Below are 17,293 nucleotides of genomic sequence, written 5' to 3' on the forward strand. Positions count from 1 at the left end.
AGATTCTGCAGTTCACTCCTGCAGTTGAAGTCCTAGCCGATCCCGCTCAGCCAATCCTGCCGCTCTCATGCAGCAGTGGTTAATGAGATTTGTGGATCGCCTGTAGCTCACGTGGCAGACTTGGCCACAGTTAGTGTCATTCATGGAAAACCATGGGTGAAACTATTTGCAGAGAGTAATAGAACCCACATCATGTTTGCATTCTGTTTTGGAGAAGGTTGTTCTTTGATACCTAGAGAAACATTGTCGACAAACAATGGCTATTCGTCACAGTGCAGATGTTCGCTGGCTACATAATACCATCACGCACAGCCAGTGTAAAAACTGATGGAGTATCATGAGGAAATTAATTGGGTTTCCTGTATATCTAAATTAAGCCTTAACAGTTAAATAAACCGATATATCAATGCTGCTGGCTATCAGTTTAAAACAACGCCCATAACAACAACAAAAAGTATTGTTTAAAGAAACACTAAGAGCCTATAATAACTTCATTTCAAAGTTCGATCTCCAGGCACCTGTCACACAAGAGTTCTTACTATTACTTACAATGTGCAGCCTGTGAAAGGCTGAGATTGTCAACTGATGGTCTCAACCCATCACTGGGTGTCTGAACCAGTACTTTCCTATTAGCTGTGTGGCTCAGGAGAGGAGGCTGCGTGACAGGTGGCTGGAGACAGAAGTTTGTTCCAAAGCGGTTTAATGCTCTAAGGCTGTGCTTGAGAACTCTAGGTCCCATTACTTCATTGAGGTGAATTTGTTATGGGGCCCGAGTGACCCTTTAAGTGATAGAGTACTGAAGCTGCAGGAAGTAAGCATTTGTATAAATAGCACAATATGATATGCTCAGCACAGCTAGTTTTTATTGGTTGTAGTGTTTGTTTTGTGTTTTTGCAGGGAGGTTAATTTTATTGCCGGTACCTGCTGTATAGCCTAGCTGTGAAATCAAAGCACATTGCATTTTTATGTAAAAAGCGAGCAGTGTGTGTTCTTCGTGTCCTTTGGGTGTCTGGTACGCACAGAGGAAGTAGCAGATGTTCGGATGATGAGTGTGGGATCCATAGCTGGAAGAAAAGCTGCACTCTTGTCTGCTCTTTTACGTGTCACTTTTCTCTTATTAAAGTTTGCTGGGACTTGAATGAGCAAAGAAGACTGCTTGAGATTCTCAAACCCTTTAATACAATTCCTACAGGTGCTCTGGAACCAGCAACACATCTGCCTTCCATATTCACGTTTTTTTTTCTCACAGGAGTTTCTCTTTAACAAAACGTCAATGTGGAACTTGGCACACTCCCGTCCTTTCTCACCGGATGCGCTCGATATTTGGCTAGTGTTGTGTTAAGTCATGATTACTAGTCTTGAATAGAAGCCAGATCTTCACTTGATGCTATTATTTGTGCTTTTTGTTTGTCAACCCATGACCTACATAGGGTTGCCAGGTCCACTGTGATTTCCTCGTGAGTCTGGAGCAGAGCACATACTGTAGTGGGGAAATCTCCTAATTAATCAAGGCAATTTCACTGGGATTTCTCCTTGATTAATGAGGAATCTATTTCCTTAATTTAGCGTATTAAGTATTCATACTGTGGGGTAGCACTTTTCATGCACTGCCCATCAATTAAAGTAATTTAGTTCTCTGGTAACCCTTGGCCACCCCCTTTATGAGAAGCACAGAGATGGATATTTCTCTTACTAGAGGGTTAATTCACCTGCCAGCAACCCTGAAGAAGTTAACATGTTGTTCCTTTTGCAGGAAGGCTAAATTGAGATTAAATTTATTTATGATGTTTGAGTTGTTAGAAATTTTCAGATGAATGGAAAATGTATTTTAGCTAGATTTTCAGTTCTGCTATAGTTTGGCGTTCTGGCTTATTAATTTCATAGAGGCCAGATATGTGTCATAGAATTGGCACGATGTCCCGGACATGGGCCATTTGCTGTAGAATAGAGGGTGAGATTTATTTCGCTTGTGACTGGCGCTGGTAGATCATCTGCAGACAGACAGGATATCTGTTCGCGGCCTTTGTACCGTGATGCCTAATTTTATTGAATATGGACTGAGTTCATCTGGCTATAGGCCTTCTGCAGCAAATAAAAAGAACTAAGAGGAAGAGGTCACACAAAATATATGCAAAACTGTCTATGTAATATATGCAATCTAACAAGAAATTTCTAATTATGTTGGCCTGGAAGGGTTCTCCTAGCAGTTAATTAGAGCTAAGACCGTATTATTAACAGATAGTTTTTGACTACTGATGTGTTGCAGAGAACGGGGAAAGGATTGCTCAGTTGGAATAATTAAACATATTTTTTACATCATCATTTTACATACCAGAGTTTTATAAAATAATTTCTATTAGGAAGATAGTTGTTTTGCTTCTTTCTTTCTGTACTTCCTTAGTATCTCCATGGCCATTTAAGTGTAACCTCACCTGCCACATCAAGGCAGTGGGAGTTTGAACGCAGGACTTAATTTAGTAATTGCTAATTACCGCCTATGAATTTTACATGTAGTTACTGGTTTTGTCAGTGTCTACTATGCAGCTCATTTATAAATGCCATGGAAGGACGTAGTGTTCAGTACAAAAAAAAATAAGAGAACCATTGCTATTTTAAGATGAAACTTAATTCACAGCTTCACGGCACTGTTGCATGGTTGGTACTTTATCGGGATAGGTGTAAAGTTGAAAGCAAGTTCTTCTTGAGAAATGTTCAGGCAATCCAGTGTAATAAATAAAGCACACACCTAATACTTTTTTTTAAATGTACAGTGTTCAGTACATGTGGCTAAAAATTACCAGAAATTCAGTAAACGCCTGCGTGTTTTTTTGTGCAGGGCTGGGGAGTCTGTACACAGAGCTTTCAACTCCTTCTGCTCATTTTATGGTACATACAATTCCTTATATATACACTGTATAATTATATCACAATTTTCCTTATATCCTGCCTTACAAGTTAGTGCAGCATTTTGGGGGTCAACTTATATGGCAAATATAGTCCTAAACCTATATTACACCACACATTTTTGAGGGGCCAGCATACACAGTTTTGTTGCTTAATCATAAGCAGTGTCTTAAACATGACTGGGGTATAGGATTAAAATCTGCCTCGTGAAGAATCTTTTACAGAATTTGCTTTTAGAGGTTAAGGTTAAATCAGACAAACCTAAAGAGACACTGTAAACACCAAAACCATTTTATCTTCTCGGTGCAGTTTATTTTTTGTTTTTTTTTAACATACATGAATGGTTCTGAGAAAAGGTACCATGTACATTCTGCTTAAGCCGATCCTCTTCAAGCTGTCTCTCTGTGGGTGAGTCTTTTCGATTTTCAAAGGTCTTCATGTTCAAAGTCATCACACCCCATATGATGATGCTAAATGTGCGGAGTGCCTCTCAACAAGAAGCATTGGCTTCAATATGTGAAAAATATTGGATTAGCAGATTGTCATGAATTCTGCTTATTTTGTTCTCTATAATAAGCATTGAATTGGACACAAGTTATCACAACTGATGATTAAATCGTGGGTGGAGATGCTGCGGCTGGATTACAGGGAAGTGTAAACTTGTATTAAATGAACACTCCAAATATCATAACCTTGCTCCCATTGTAAGTAGAGAAATAGTTTTTGAACAGTTTGACTACTTACCTGGGGTCAGCTGGGCGCCGCTCCCTGCCTTCTCTACTAATGCCGAAGAGCATTAGTGCCTAAGTGGGACTTCTGTTCGCTCATTGTAGTGGTTATGGTGCTTTGAGTGTTCCTTTAACTTTTTATTTTTTTTTTTAAGCTAGGGGGAGTGGCAGTAATCTAAACTGAAAAAGAAATACTAACTGTAACTTTAAACTTTATTTTTGATGTTTGAATGTTCCTTTCATTGTGGAGTTGGAACCAATGGTGAATTCCACATGTTTATTCTCCTTACAGTAAAGACCCTTTCCTTTTGCCGGAATTTTAGTCTCTATTTTCGCAATCTCATGGGATAACCTGTTGTCATAGGAACAGACTTTCAAACTCTAAAATCCTGCAGGATGCTGAACAAGGATCACAAAGCTTTATTTGGAAGATTTGCTTCCATTTAGGTCAGGCACTCAGTCTTACAGACCTAGGGAAACATCGATGCAAGGAATCAAGTTCCTCATGTCAGCTTTTTTTGTGCTTTTTTTTGCCCGTAAACTGTCATATATGCATAACTGATACTTTAAATGAGTATGCTTGATGTTTAATCATTTCCATATGTGTTTTCCTGGATCTGCCAGTTCAGCTGAAACCCGGTGCTTAATGCAGGGAGGCTTGAGTCCTGCAGCATGTGTCAGTTGTCTGAACTGCTTGGACAGGACAAAAAAAGTAAATAATTGATTCACAGGAAGACACGACAAGCGTTATTTATTACCAACTTAGCCGCCAGTATACATTGAAATTATATTTCATCTGTATTCTCAAGCTTGAATACCACTTGATGTTCTAGAGACTGGAAAACTTTTTTTTATGTACTTTAGGTAAAACGAGAAATCGCCCCTTTAAGTCTCTTTCACTCCCCCCTTTTCACAGTTGGTTAAGCAAAAAGATACAAAAATATTGATCTTTGTCCATAAATAATGTACTGTTTATACGAACTGATATAGAAATAAATGTATACATAACTAGAAAACACAAAACAATTAATTGTGGAGCCATCAAATGTGTGAATTTGGTGAGTGCTTGTTAATCCTGGCAGGGAATGGGATTTCCTTCATGCAGCATATAATTGCTACATACATTCAGCAGTCCTTTTCACAGCCGAGTAGCAGGACGTATTGAAGTTCATCTTGCACAAACATGGTTTCCGTACTCATCAATACGTTACTCGGCATGCTCTGTGAAACCAAAACTTGTTTAAATTAATATTGTTGTATTAATAGTTATAAAGCACCAACACATTTCGCAGCTCTGTACAATGGGGTACTTACCAATATCAACACATGTGTTTTGTATAAATATTAAAAATGATTTAAAAAAATGCTTTCCTATTGCAGGTTATCACCAGAAGTGCCACATTCCAGTTGTGGATAGTACGGACAGTTGTCTTATTGACCCCTGGTTCTGCAGGAGATGTATCTTTGTTCTGGCTGTCAGGGTAAGGACTTAAGTTGCCCCATGGTGGCTTACATTGACTTAAAGAAAGCTGTCACATACATAACTTCCTAGAAAACACAAAAAATTAATTGTGGAGCCATCAAACGTGTGAATTTGGTGAGTGCTTGTTAATCCTTGTTAATCCTGGCAGGGAATGGGATTTCCTTCATGCAGCATATAATTTCTACATACATTCAGCAGTCCTTTTCACAGCTGAGTAGCAGGACGTATTGAAGTGCGTCTTGCACAAACACTCATCAATACGTTACTCGGCATGCTCTGTGAAACCAAAACTTGTTTAAATTAATATTGTTGTATTATTAGTTATAAAGCGCCAACACATTTCGCAGCTCTGTACAATGGGGTACTTACCAATATGAACACATTTGTTTTGTATAAGTATTAAAAATGATGAAATAAATGAGCTGAAATGGCTATAGTGGCTACAGTGTCCCTTTAATGACGGGCGCCCCAATGTAGCAAGGAGATGAACTGAAAAAAGTTATTTACTAATATGTATGTTTTACATACTATACAGAGATTCTTAAATACATGTAATCTTTTATTTTAAATAAGTATAAAAGGGGGGGGCGGGGCCTGACAGCCAAGATGGCCGGACGTGTCCTGTGAGAGCTCCTTCACCAGAGGGCACATAATTACCCAATCAGCCTGATATAATGAAGCAAACTACTCAGACTACCCAGCTCTTGAACCGGGACCTCACGCGGAGCAGAATGGTACCAGCCCGGTGCCAAACCGCCACGGGAAAGCCCAAACCGGCCCCGCGGCCTAATACTGAGAGGGGCCGAGAGCATGGAGGAGGTGGCCGATCCCCCGACTCGAAGCCCGCTCACAAGCGAGACAAGAGCACAGCCCTGCAACCCCCCCTTTGGACCGGCGGGGGTTATCCCGGTCCACTATGGGGATGACAACCCCTGTGAAACGACGAAACCAAACAACAAACGAACGGGACCCACGAGGCCCAAGCAAGATGGCGGCGACAGCCTGGGGCGGACAGGGCCTACACAAGATGGCGCCTCAGGTCCGACCTGCAACGAACAGGTGCCCGGTCAAGCCACCCTCTCACACACTAGCATTTTATGACCGACTAGGCACCAACGTGTGGAACACACTAAACACCAGGAGCTAGCACACCCGACCTTACCTCCCAGCGGCATTCAAAGCCCCCAACCGCGGCTACACGTCCCTGCGACCCAGGAACCATGCCGACAGCGTGAACGCTAACCGGCACGAAGACGGAGTTCCACAATGGGAAAACTGGGCCTGTAAAATGAAGAGGTCGGCCTTGGAACCAGCTAGGGGTCGGAGGGTGGACTTCCCTTGCTTTTACCGAACCTCATACGCAGATTCAAACCCGGACCCGTTTGACATCAGAAGCCCGCAGAGGAACATGACACAACTGAGCTGCGACATTGCAAAACACAGTGACTCCCATACCTCTCTCAGGTACTTTCCGCATGTGGGCATCGGCTGAACTCGGACTGGTTGCCCAGCACACATTACCGTAACCCACTATTGTGGTACTGAACCCCTGCAAAAACCAACGGACTGTCTCTGGTGTTCTCATGTCCCCCCCCCCCAGCGTAATATGCTTTATTTAGCTAACTCCATTACTGTGTTAGATGAGGGCAGACAGGGGGTGAGACAGATAAGGCGAGAATGTATAACCCTGTTATTTTGAATTTTATAGTGGGCTGTTATTTAGATTTGCGCTTATTTTGCTTCTGTGTTATTAGACCAACAACTAGCGACCTTACCAACGTTAAAGTTATTGCTAGCTCACCCTAGCTTATGCCACCACAGTCTTAAGCCAAACATTATTTGCTATTACGGTGCTTAACCTTATGTGATGCCACTACTATTGAAAGCTTGTCCTGTTCAGTTCTTATATAACTTGTAATTGTTATGGCTAATGAGACCTAAGGTTACTGTACAAACAGTAAGCCCTTCACTTACCTAAAACAAACATATTAACTGCATGTAACCGTATACTTCTAATGCTGAGCTATTTTCCTGTATTTTATCTTGATGTTACTAGAATCTTAACCTATACAATGCCTATACAGCGTGACTTAAACGTGATCATATATATATAAAAATGGTGCACCGTACTAACATACCCTAATGCTCTCTATGCTATGTACTCTCTGTTCTGAAATAAGCATGTGGATTGCCTTTGGGGTACCATGTGCCTGTATGTTACCCTCATATGCACTACAAAAATAAAGAATTAAAAAAATAAATACCGTATTTATCGGCGTATAACACGCACTTTTTCTCCCTGAAAATAGGGAGAAAATCATGGGTGCGTGTTATACGCCGATATCCCACATTTACTTACCTGTCTTGAAGTGTGGGCCGGCTTCACAGCGCGCACCGCGGTACTGGAACTTAAATTTCAGGTTCTGGTTTCCGGCGGGACTGAAAGGAAGTGTGCACACTATTGTGTGCACACTTCCTTTCAGTCCCGCCGGAAACCGGAACCTGAAATTTAAGTTCCACAACCGGCGGGACTGAAAGGAAGTGTGCACACAATAGTGTGCACACTTCCTTTCAGTCCCGCCGGAAACCGGAACCTGAAATTTAAGTTCCACAACCGGCGGGACTGAAAGGAAGTGTGCACACAATAGTGTGCACACTTCCTTTCAGTCCCGCCGGAAACCGGAACCTGAAATTTAAGTTCCAGTACCGCGGTGCGCGCTGTGAAGCCGGCCCACGCTTCAAGACAGGTAAGTAAATATGGGACAGAGGGAAAGTGCACGGCGGGACTGAAAGGAAGTGTGCACACAATAGTGTGCACACTTCCTTTCAGTCCCGCCGGAAACCGGAACCTGAAATTTAAGTTCCAGTACCGCGGTGCGCGCTGTGAAGCCGGCCCACGCTTCAAGACAGGTAAGTAAATATGGGACAGAGGGAAAGTGCACGGCGGGACTGAAAGGAAGTGTGCACACTATTGTGTGCACACTTCCTTTCAGTCCCGCCGGAAACCGGAACCTGAAATTTAAGTTCCACAACCGGCGGGACTGAAAGGAAGTGTGCACACAATAGTGTGCACACTTCCTTTCAGTCCCGCCGGAAACCGGAACCTGAAATTTAAGTTCCAGTACCGCGGTGCGCGCTGTGAAGCCGGCCCACGCTTCAAGACAGGTAAGTAAATATGGGACAGAGGGAAAGTGCACTAGGGGACACTATGGGAGGGGGGACACACTATGGGAGGGGCACTATGGGGGGTGGAGAATACTATGGGAGGGGGGAAGAATACTATGGAAGGGGGGGAACACTATGGGATGAGGGGGGAACACTATGGGATGAGGGGGGAACACTATGGAAGGGGGGGAGAATACTATGGGGGGGAGAATACTATGGGAGGGGGTGAAGAATACTATGGAAGGGGGGGGAACCCTATGGGATGAGGGGGGGGGAGAATACTATGGGAGGGGGGGAGAATACTATGGGAGGGGGGGAAGAATACTATGGAAAGGGGGGGGGAACACTATGGGATGAGGGGGGGGAATACTATGGGAGGGGTGGAAATTTCCTGGAATTTCCTTCTGAAAAAGAGGTGCGTGTTATACGCCGGCGCGTGTTATACGCCGATAAATACGGTAAATAAATAAGTATAAAAAACGATTTACATTAAAATCTATACAATTGCCGTTCTTAATAAAGTTATTGAAAGAAGGCTACAGGACACAAGTAATTTATGTTTCAATGCAAAGCCATTCGCAAGAAGGTTTATTGACTAAACAGTGAATTCTAGTGAACTGTAAACTGAATTGCAAAATATAGGCAAAAATACCTGCCTTTGAAAAATTCCTCAACTTCGCCATAGTGATAGCTTGGCTATTTTAGATAACATTTTGCAAAGTGCTTTTTAGTTGAGTGGTTTTCAGCTGTTTAGTGAAAAAACTCTGGTGTCTTACTGTATGTAGTGGAGAGGAACACATTCATTTCTATGGAGGAACCACTGAATAACTGCACTGGAGATATACATTATGTTAACACGTATCTCCAAACATTCTCACACTGTATGAATGGTATAGACAGGGTTCACGCTAATATTGCAGCCACTTTCTTTTTAGAACAAGGAGAGGTTCAGAAAATGCTGCAAATGTGCAGAAAGGAGAATGTTGATTCACCAAGCTTGTTACAGGATCTCACTTTAGATTATATCGTTGTTGTTTTTTTTGTTTTTTTTTAACCTTGTGGCCTAGTGATTTACTTGCGTGGCGACTGAAAGCTTATACATAGAGAATTGGCACAGTACTAAACGTGGATCAAACTCGCCTTCCAAGTAATAAATAAATCACAAGCACCCTTCTCTGCCTCATCCCCCAGACGGATGGTTATTGCCGTCACCGCCAGAATATGCTGAGTTTAGTGATTTCAATGGGTCTGTGGTTACAGGCGAAAGGATTTGACAGGCTTTTGTCCGGTCCAGAGGGATTCTGTCGTGCTTTTTGTTTTTTTTTTGTGAACTGAGGCTCAAAAGCCTGCCAAATCCTGTCTTAGTTTAAAAAGAAAAAGCATTTATTGCTTCAAGATGATATAGTGTCTACTTCACCAGAATCAAGATGGAAAAAAGTTCTTTGGCTTGCGTTAGGTCAGCAGGGAGATTCCACTCAAATTCTTCTCCAACACTGGGTTGCTTTGGAAAAATCCTCCTTTTACATTAGTGCATGTAACATGGTACGTTGGTGCCTGCTAGTGTGCTCAGGAAACTCTGCGTCTCCATGAATTTACCATGAATACATGCAATATTAGTGTGTAAAAAAATAGTTTTGTTATATTTGGTTTTAGACAGCCTGTCTGGTCTCCCTAATTAGACTATGAAGCTCTCACTAATAGGCAAACTTACTTATTGGAAAATGGGCAACCCTAGCGGGATATTGCCATGTGCCACTGGATGCCGCCCCTCACATTGGCCGTCTGTCAGTTTTAAGCTATAGTCGGAGATGTTTAAAGTGGCTCATGTGCCAAGTGTTCTCTGAATGGGTAGTATGTGTCTGTATCCTTTTGAACACGTGAAAAAATGAACAAAATAGCTGTTTACAAATTATGCTTTTTGTGAATAAAGTTAATTGCGCTCTCTATTTGCAGAAAGGAGGCGCCTTGAAGAAAGGGCCAATCGCAAAAACCCTGCAGGCGGTAAAAATGTTTTTGACTTACAACCCTGACGAGCTTGACTGGGATTCACCACACAGAACGAACCAGCAACAGTGTTACTGTTATTGCGGAGGACCCGGAGAGTAAGGACCGGTTTTCTGTCTCTCCCTTATCCCATCAATATCCGGGGCTTTTACCCAGAGTACCATTTTATAGAGGTGCCTTGGGAATCTGTCTTGGTGTGTCCAAATAAAATGTTCTGTATTTAATTTATAATTTAGTGACACACAATAAACAGGGAGCGCCAAAACCCAAATAATTAATACCCCAAATTCATCAACAGCGGACAAATAAAAGGGGGAGGGGGGGGGAACCAGGTCGCGGACATCGGATTTGTAGGCTCTTCCCCTGCAGTGTCAGGAGGACTCAGTGGAGGGTTGTGTTAGCCCTTATAGGCTTATACGCTCGTTTTTCACATATTTGACAAATATATGTGCAGGCATGTTTGGGAGTGCTTTTCTTTTCGTTTTATTGTGTGATCTTTGAATACATTTATTGTGCCATGATTTTTTTAATGGATTTTTTCCTTTCCGTTTGTCCATTGTTGATTAATTTGATGTATGTATTGATTTATTGTCTGGGTTTTTGTGTTTTCTGTTTATTGTGTGGTGTTTTTCTTGGTGGTCTGTTTGGGAGTTTTCCTGAATGGATACACTATTTCAGATTTATATTTATTTTTTATTCTCTGCACCAACACAACTTTCATGTCTTTATGGTGTTTAGCTATTTTGATTATCATTTAGTTGACCAGGAATTACACCATTGAATAAACCATGTAACACCTGTAACTTGTGCAAATTTATGTAATGCTCCGTTTTCTTTTTTTGTGATTTGGGTTTTTTGTGTGTGTGTTTATGGTTAATGGTTCATAGTGATAGGTTAAAAAAACAGCAAGCTGTGCTCTGCATGTCTGTTATCAGGGTAACAACCCTCGGACATCTCTCCTGCTTAAATACAGCATAAAGAAATGTCTGTAAGGGGAAGTAGGGAGGAGGGAGAGGCTCTGTGTGAGAGCAGCAGAAGCAGCACAGAGGTAGGAGAGAAACAAGCTAATTTAATCATTTGGACAGGGAATCTGAGAATGAAGAGAGAGAACAGATATGTTTTATTTACACAAAGCCAACTTAAAGTGTTGAGGACTTTTAGCCTTTCATGGAAAGCAAGTCTGTACTTTCCAAACATGGGTGTGCAGGAGAAGTGTGCCTTGCATCAAGTGTTACACCCCCTGAAACATGATCGATACTTTCAGCAGGAGACAGTGGGAATGGAAATAAGACATGCTTAATAGTATATCATGAGTCAAACAAGGTTGTTAGAAAATTGCAAACCAATATTTGTCATGACAGGTTTACTTTAATCATTTAGTAATTGGCATCACAATCCAGTTCAGTCCTGGCAGAGCTAGGGCACACATTGTATCAAAAAAGGAGGAATAGAAACACATGTTTTTTTTTCCTTTTCCTCCTCTTCATGCTGAAGGACAGGTGCACAGCACAGAGCTTATAACAATTATTGAGCGGGAGCCTAGTGGATAGAGCTAAATACAGCTGTGTGGATTTCTATGTTTTAATTTTCTTTTTCAAACCTCACAAATACATATTTTTTTAAATATAAGACTAAGTAAAGTAATATAGATTCCCGTGGGACCTTATTGAGAAGAACCTTTTTAGGCAAAGCATACTGTGTCACTTTGCTTTGCTAGCAACCCTTTTTGGGGCTTGTATTTTACTGCTGCGGGGAGCTCTGCGTTTTTGGAAAGCGCTTGCAGTGAGAGCTGCAATGATTAGACTAACTGGGTGCATTGAAATCTAAGCTGTATTGTGACTGGATTATCAGTGTTGTAATCCAACCAGAATTCAAATCCTGGTCCGTGACCACAAAATATATAGGTAGAATAAGCTTATGACCCCCATGTGTTCTAAAAATATTCCTTGAGCAATGAGAGTAACAATCTGTGAGAAATTGTAGAACATATATCAATTAATGTATTTAAAAAGTAGAAATAAGCAGATCCAAAACAGTTGTTTAACAAATAACTTCTCTGGATATGCTTTTTTTTTTTTTTTTTAAATGTTTATTTATTTTTTTTAATAAAAATGCACATTCCAAATTGTATTTTTCAAAAGGTATGGTAACATGCTGTGTGCATATTGACATTTCTACTTCAATTGTTTGAGATGTGCTGAACTTTGGAGGCCTGACTATAAGTTGTTTTGTATTACTTTTTGGTTATGGTACTTAGAGTGTCCTTTTAAGTCTTAATTACGGTGACTTCATACAATACCAATTAGTGCAAAAAAGCTTAAAGAGAAAACTAATTATCATTTTGATGAATTGTTAAACTAGAAATGTGAAGATCGAGATTGTATCTCACCATTACAATTGCTGTCTAATTCTGTGAATTATCTCTGGTTTCGTGACAGATGGTACTTGAAGATGATCCAATGTTTCCGGTGCAGCCAGTGGTTCCATGAAGCTTGCATCCAGTGCCTTAACGAGCCCATGATGTTTGGGGACAGGTACATTGTCACTTTACCATTTGAGATTGAATATCTTCAGACAAATCGCACATAACCTTCTAACTACAGTCATCTCCACAACCCCCCTGCAGTGTGGGAAATGGGCCGTTTATTTATTTAGTCTCCTGGATGTTAACACTCAGCTCTGTTAGCTGTTAACAGCCAGTAAATGGGTCGTGCTGACGGCTTATTACTATTGTAAATTGTACTGGAGGGGGCTATGAAAACAACTTAGTTTCTTTCCTTAGTGCTAGTGCAGGGAGACCTTGCGAGAGGAATGTGTGATACAGGGGTCCTTTCTTTAGCAACAAGGAAACTAGTGTGTATTAGACGTAAAGGAGTGATCAGTTCAATGGGTCACTTGTCTAAATTCTGAGCAGTTTACAAATACACATGTGTTTGTATCCCTGCATGTGTATATGTGTGAAAAACATTTTGGGAATTCTTTACTTCGGGCAGCACTGGGACATACATGTCCTGGTCGTCCTGAGATTAGTGGGAGTTACAATTCAGGACAGCAGCTGCCGCCATTTAAATTCAGCTCTCCCCTGACATTTCTGGGCAGTTGCATGGACTAATGTGCATACAGAACAAGCCAAAATGTTATCTGCACATTACCCCAAACCCCACTGTGTACTTAGACTGTTAGCTCATCTACCAACTCATTTCATTCAGTGCAGTCTAAGGTTTGAGACCGTTCACAGATAACTCTTTGACTCGTTCTAACATATAAAATATGTTTGTGTCTTTGTCTATAAATATATACACTGTCGTGTGATTATGTATACATAGCAGTCAGTGTTTATTTTCTCATTAACTTTCCATGACAACCTGGCTCTGTCTGTCTTCATAAGCAGGATCTTCACACCTTCATTTTGCTTCATCTTATACCAACAGTTCATTGTAATCATGGCTCTGGTTGACCATATCTAAAATGGCCAAATAAGTTCAGATCTCCCATGTTTTAATCAGCAGCTTTACCAACCGTCCCAAAATGTTGTGCAAAGCAGTTGGTTGTTGACTGCATCCCTGCCGGTTGATAGTTTAAAGTTATTGGCTTTGCATATCCCATTTTGCTTCAGTTTAATTGCCCCATCACTGGCAAGAGGGTTTGCAATGCCGTTGACAGGACCACACTGGTTTCCTTTCTCTGCAAAACTAAAAGGTTGGGACCTCCAAATAATGTGTTGGAGTCATGTAGCCTTAGCTGTGGTGGAGTTGTTTATTTGTCCCTTGGCAGCTCTGGGTGTTTTACTTGGAGATGTTTAGGGTAGGCCTCTCCCTGGCAGGACTACTGCGTTAATGTACATGCAGACTAAATGAAAACCTCTTGATTTTTTTTCTCAGAAAAAAAAATCACTGTGGTTTCCTCCACTCAGTGACATTCTGTAAATTCTTAAAAACATTCCTGGGAGGCTGTTTTGGGAGAGCCAGTGTACATTTCTCTATTTAGCAAGTAGCAAATTCCCTGCATTAACCCCTACAGTCACGCTTCATCCAGTCTTGCTGGTATACTTGTCACAGAAACACGGGCGGGATAAAATGCGTGGCATATGGGTTTTCACATCCGAGAGGCCCCATTCCTCAGATTTTTGCAGAGCCCTATAAAGCATTGTGCTGTGAAGTGCGTGAGAAAAAAAGATTTGTACTCTCTATAAAAACACATATTGCTTGCAGCCTCTTTTGCCGGCTGGATACAGCACTTCCTGCTAGACTCTATTTTCGCTGGTCATGAATGAATTAAAACCAAAAGTCTGTGCAGCTCCCACTGCGCAACTGTAAATCTGTCTTTACAGGTGCAATTCTGCATAGAGACCATCCAAATAATTCCTCTGAACCTTTTTTTTTCCTCTACTGTTTTTGTTTCACTCACATGAGTTTCTAAAAAATCTCACAGACAACTAATAGCCTTACAATATTGTCTTTTCTTTTCTTTTTTTATAGTACATTATTATTTTTAAATAAAGTGCTTTATAGCGGGTCTTCCTTGGAATCGCTTGCCAAGTCCTGGATAATCTGTAAACGACTACTGTTTTAAATTACCGGTACTTTTCTGACGGTTTTATCGATAAAGAGAAACTGTCACTTTGAGAAAAAAAAAAATGATTTTATTCCAGATCAAGATTTGTTACTACGTTTTAATTTATTTTGTATATTTTAGTTTTTTTCTGTAAATCAGATTCAATTTCACAGTTGGCATTTCAAATTACTATAAACCCCTGTATGTCATTGGTTTTTGACTTGTTTATTTATTTATTTTTTCAATACATTTGTGAACTCTTAAAGGGACACTGTAGGCACCCAGACTAATTCAGCTAATTGAAGTGGTCTGGGTGCTGTGTCCCTTTTGCACTTAGTACTGCAATGTAAAACATTGGTGTTCCAGAGAAACTGCAATGTTTACATTGCAGCTGTAAGTCTGCCCTCAGTGGCTGTGTACCACACAGCCACTGGAGGTGCTTCCGGAATCCAAACAGACTTTTGGTCCGTTATCCCATGCTGGACGTCCTCACGTTCTGCATGAGGACCTCCAGCTTCAGATTTTCCCCACAGGAAAGCATAACGGCTTTGTTTTCTTGGCACTATAGGATCCATTTAAGGGACTATTCTCTAAACTGAACTGAAAATCGAATTACAGAATAAAAGCTTTAAAAAAGCCAAACTGTGGTTGGGAATGTTTATTTTATTTTTATTTTTTTTTACAAAACCGTGTATATTGGTCTAAATTCTGGTTTGATTTTACCGTTTACCAAAATTCATTGTTTTGGTTTTTAAAAATAAATAGACTATTCTAAGGTGGATCTATTGCTTACATTGTATGAATCATACCTGAATGATGAGGTTGTGTTAAGTATCCAGGCATATGTTGCTTTATTTTTTATGATATTTTTTTATTTACTTACTATTGATTTAGTCATTTTTTTTATCTATCTTTCTTTCTTTCTTAGATTTTATCTGTTCTTCTGCTCTGTGTGTAACGATGGCTCCGAATTCCTGAAGCGGCTGCCGTTGAGATGGTAAATAAGAGGAATTTGTTACATATTTTTGCATTATGGGAGGTGGGTTATTTTAAGCACTAACAACAAACAAGAAAAAGTTAAGGAAGGAGAATTGAGACATTAAGTGGAAACACGTGTATGTTGCATTACTTTGTGAAAATGTTAGACTTTAGAAAACAAAATATAGTTAAAATTGAATCCACTTTGGAAATCCGAAATATGTAAACATCAGTTTTAATTAAACTGCGAGGGCAATATACAATAAGAGGGGGAGTGAAGAAAACAAATACACTGACAGAGTCTGAGTAGGGACACAACTCTGGGGTTCAGAAATGCACCCCAAGGGAAGTGGCTGTTCGTTGCCCTATGCACAAAGTAAGGTGAAGGATACACAATAAAAAAATAAGATCGAGTGCAGTATCTGTCTAAATTGTAATACAGTGTGTGTGTATCTAGAGACTGATACAAATGTGTCAATCTAATATGACAGAGTCTAGTTCACAGATACTCGGAACGGTAAGTGCCGTGTCAGTAAAATCGGTGCAGTACCGTGATCTGATCCTCAAAAATATATATAGTCCCCAATGAAATGTGAACAGCTTACTGGATCCCTACCCAGTACAAATAAAACATCAAGCTACGATAAATCGGGCAGAGAGTGGAGCATACACGTAGCTCTGAAGCAAGTACCCGCTATAGATATGTAGATCCCTACGATCTCAATCACTGATACAATGTCTAGTGAGAAAGCATAAAGTACGCAAGAATCTCTGCCTGGTTGCCAGTGTCATAAGTCTGAACGTACTAGCAAGGAAGTGTATCCACTGGGATAGTCTAGCGGCAGCGTATTCTATAATGAGCAGTAGAATAGCTGTCTACAGGGGAACCCGAAACATAACCGCCTGGAATGGACAAGTGATTATCGAGCGTGTTGGTGGTGGAGGAAAGAGACTAGTCTATGCCTTCAAGGGCATCTATCTGTATGAGAGATCTAAATGATTGCCTCTGCAGAGTAATCGGTAAGGGTAACAGTTATCCCAAAAGTGCGGGATACAAGTACACTAGTCTGTGCCTTCGAGGGCACCTGTCTCTGGCTGTTTAGCAAACTAACTGGCTAACTCATCTAGTAAAGCGGTCTGTGAGCCGGTCCTATGGTGCACCTGGATGCTGATTATTGATATGGAAATCGGACATCTAGATGCAAAATAGCATAACATATCAGGGTAACACGAAAGAGGACCGAGTGTCTAGAGCCCGGACGTGCGTTTTGCCAGTCTGCGGCTTCCCCTGATGAGCCGCAGTCCACCCAGAGTGTGATCAACTATACATTTTTACCGCCTATTCTTCAGCTTTGAGAAGCATAAGTGGCAAAAAGTAGCAATGCCACTTTTAACGTATTTCATGAAGATGGAACATGTATGAGCTAACTCATATAGTATCCATGGTATTTTCATTGAAATTCAAAACACACTCAAA

At 40.9% G+C, this 17,293-nt stretch overlaps 1 protein-coding gene across 1 annotated transcript in view; it reads left to right on the forward strand.

Moving 5' to 3' along the window:
• The window catches only part of PHF19 (PHD finger protein 19), a 55,814-nt gene that overhangs the window by 26,575 nt on the left and 11,946 nt on the right, over positions 1-17,293 (forward strand). Inside the window, exons 5-8 of the mRNA XM_063432843.1 lie at positions 5,013-5,113; positions 10,234-10,382; positions 12,723-12,818; positions 15,767-15,835. Coding sequence (XP_063288913.1) covers positions 5,013-5,113; positions 10,234-10,382; positions 12,723-12,818; positions 15,767-15,835 — 415 coding nt within the window. The remainder of the gene's footprint in view (positions 1-5,012; positions 5,114-10,233; positions 10,383-12,722; positions 12,819-15,766; positions 15,836-17,293) is intronic.

The sequence above is a fragment of the Pelobates fuscus genome, chromosome 9 (assembly GCF_036172605.1).
Source record: "Pelobates fuscus isolate aPelFus1 chromosome 9, aPelFus1.pri, whole genome shotgun sequence".
Classification (NCBI taxonomy): Eukaryota; Metazoa; Chordata; class Amphibia; order Anura; family Pelobatidae; genus Pelobates; species Pelobates fuscus.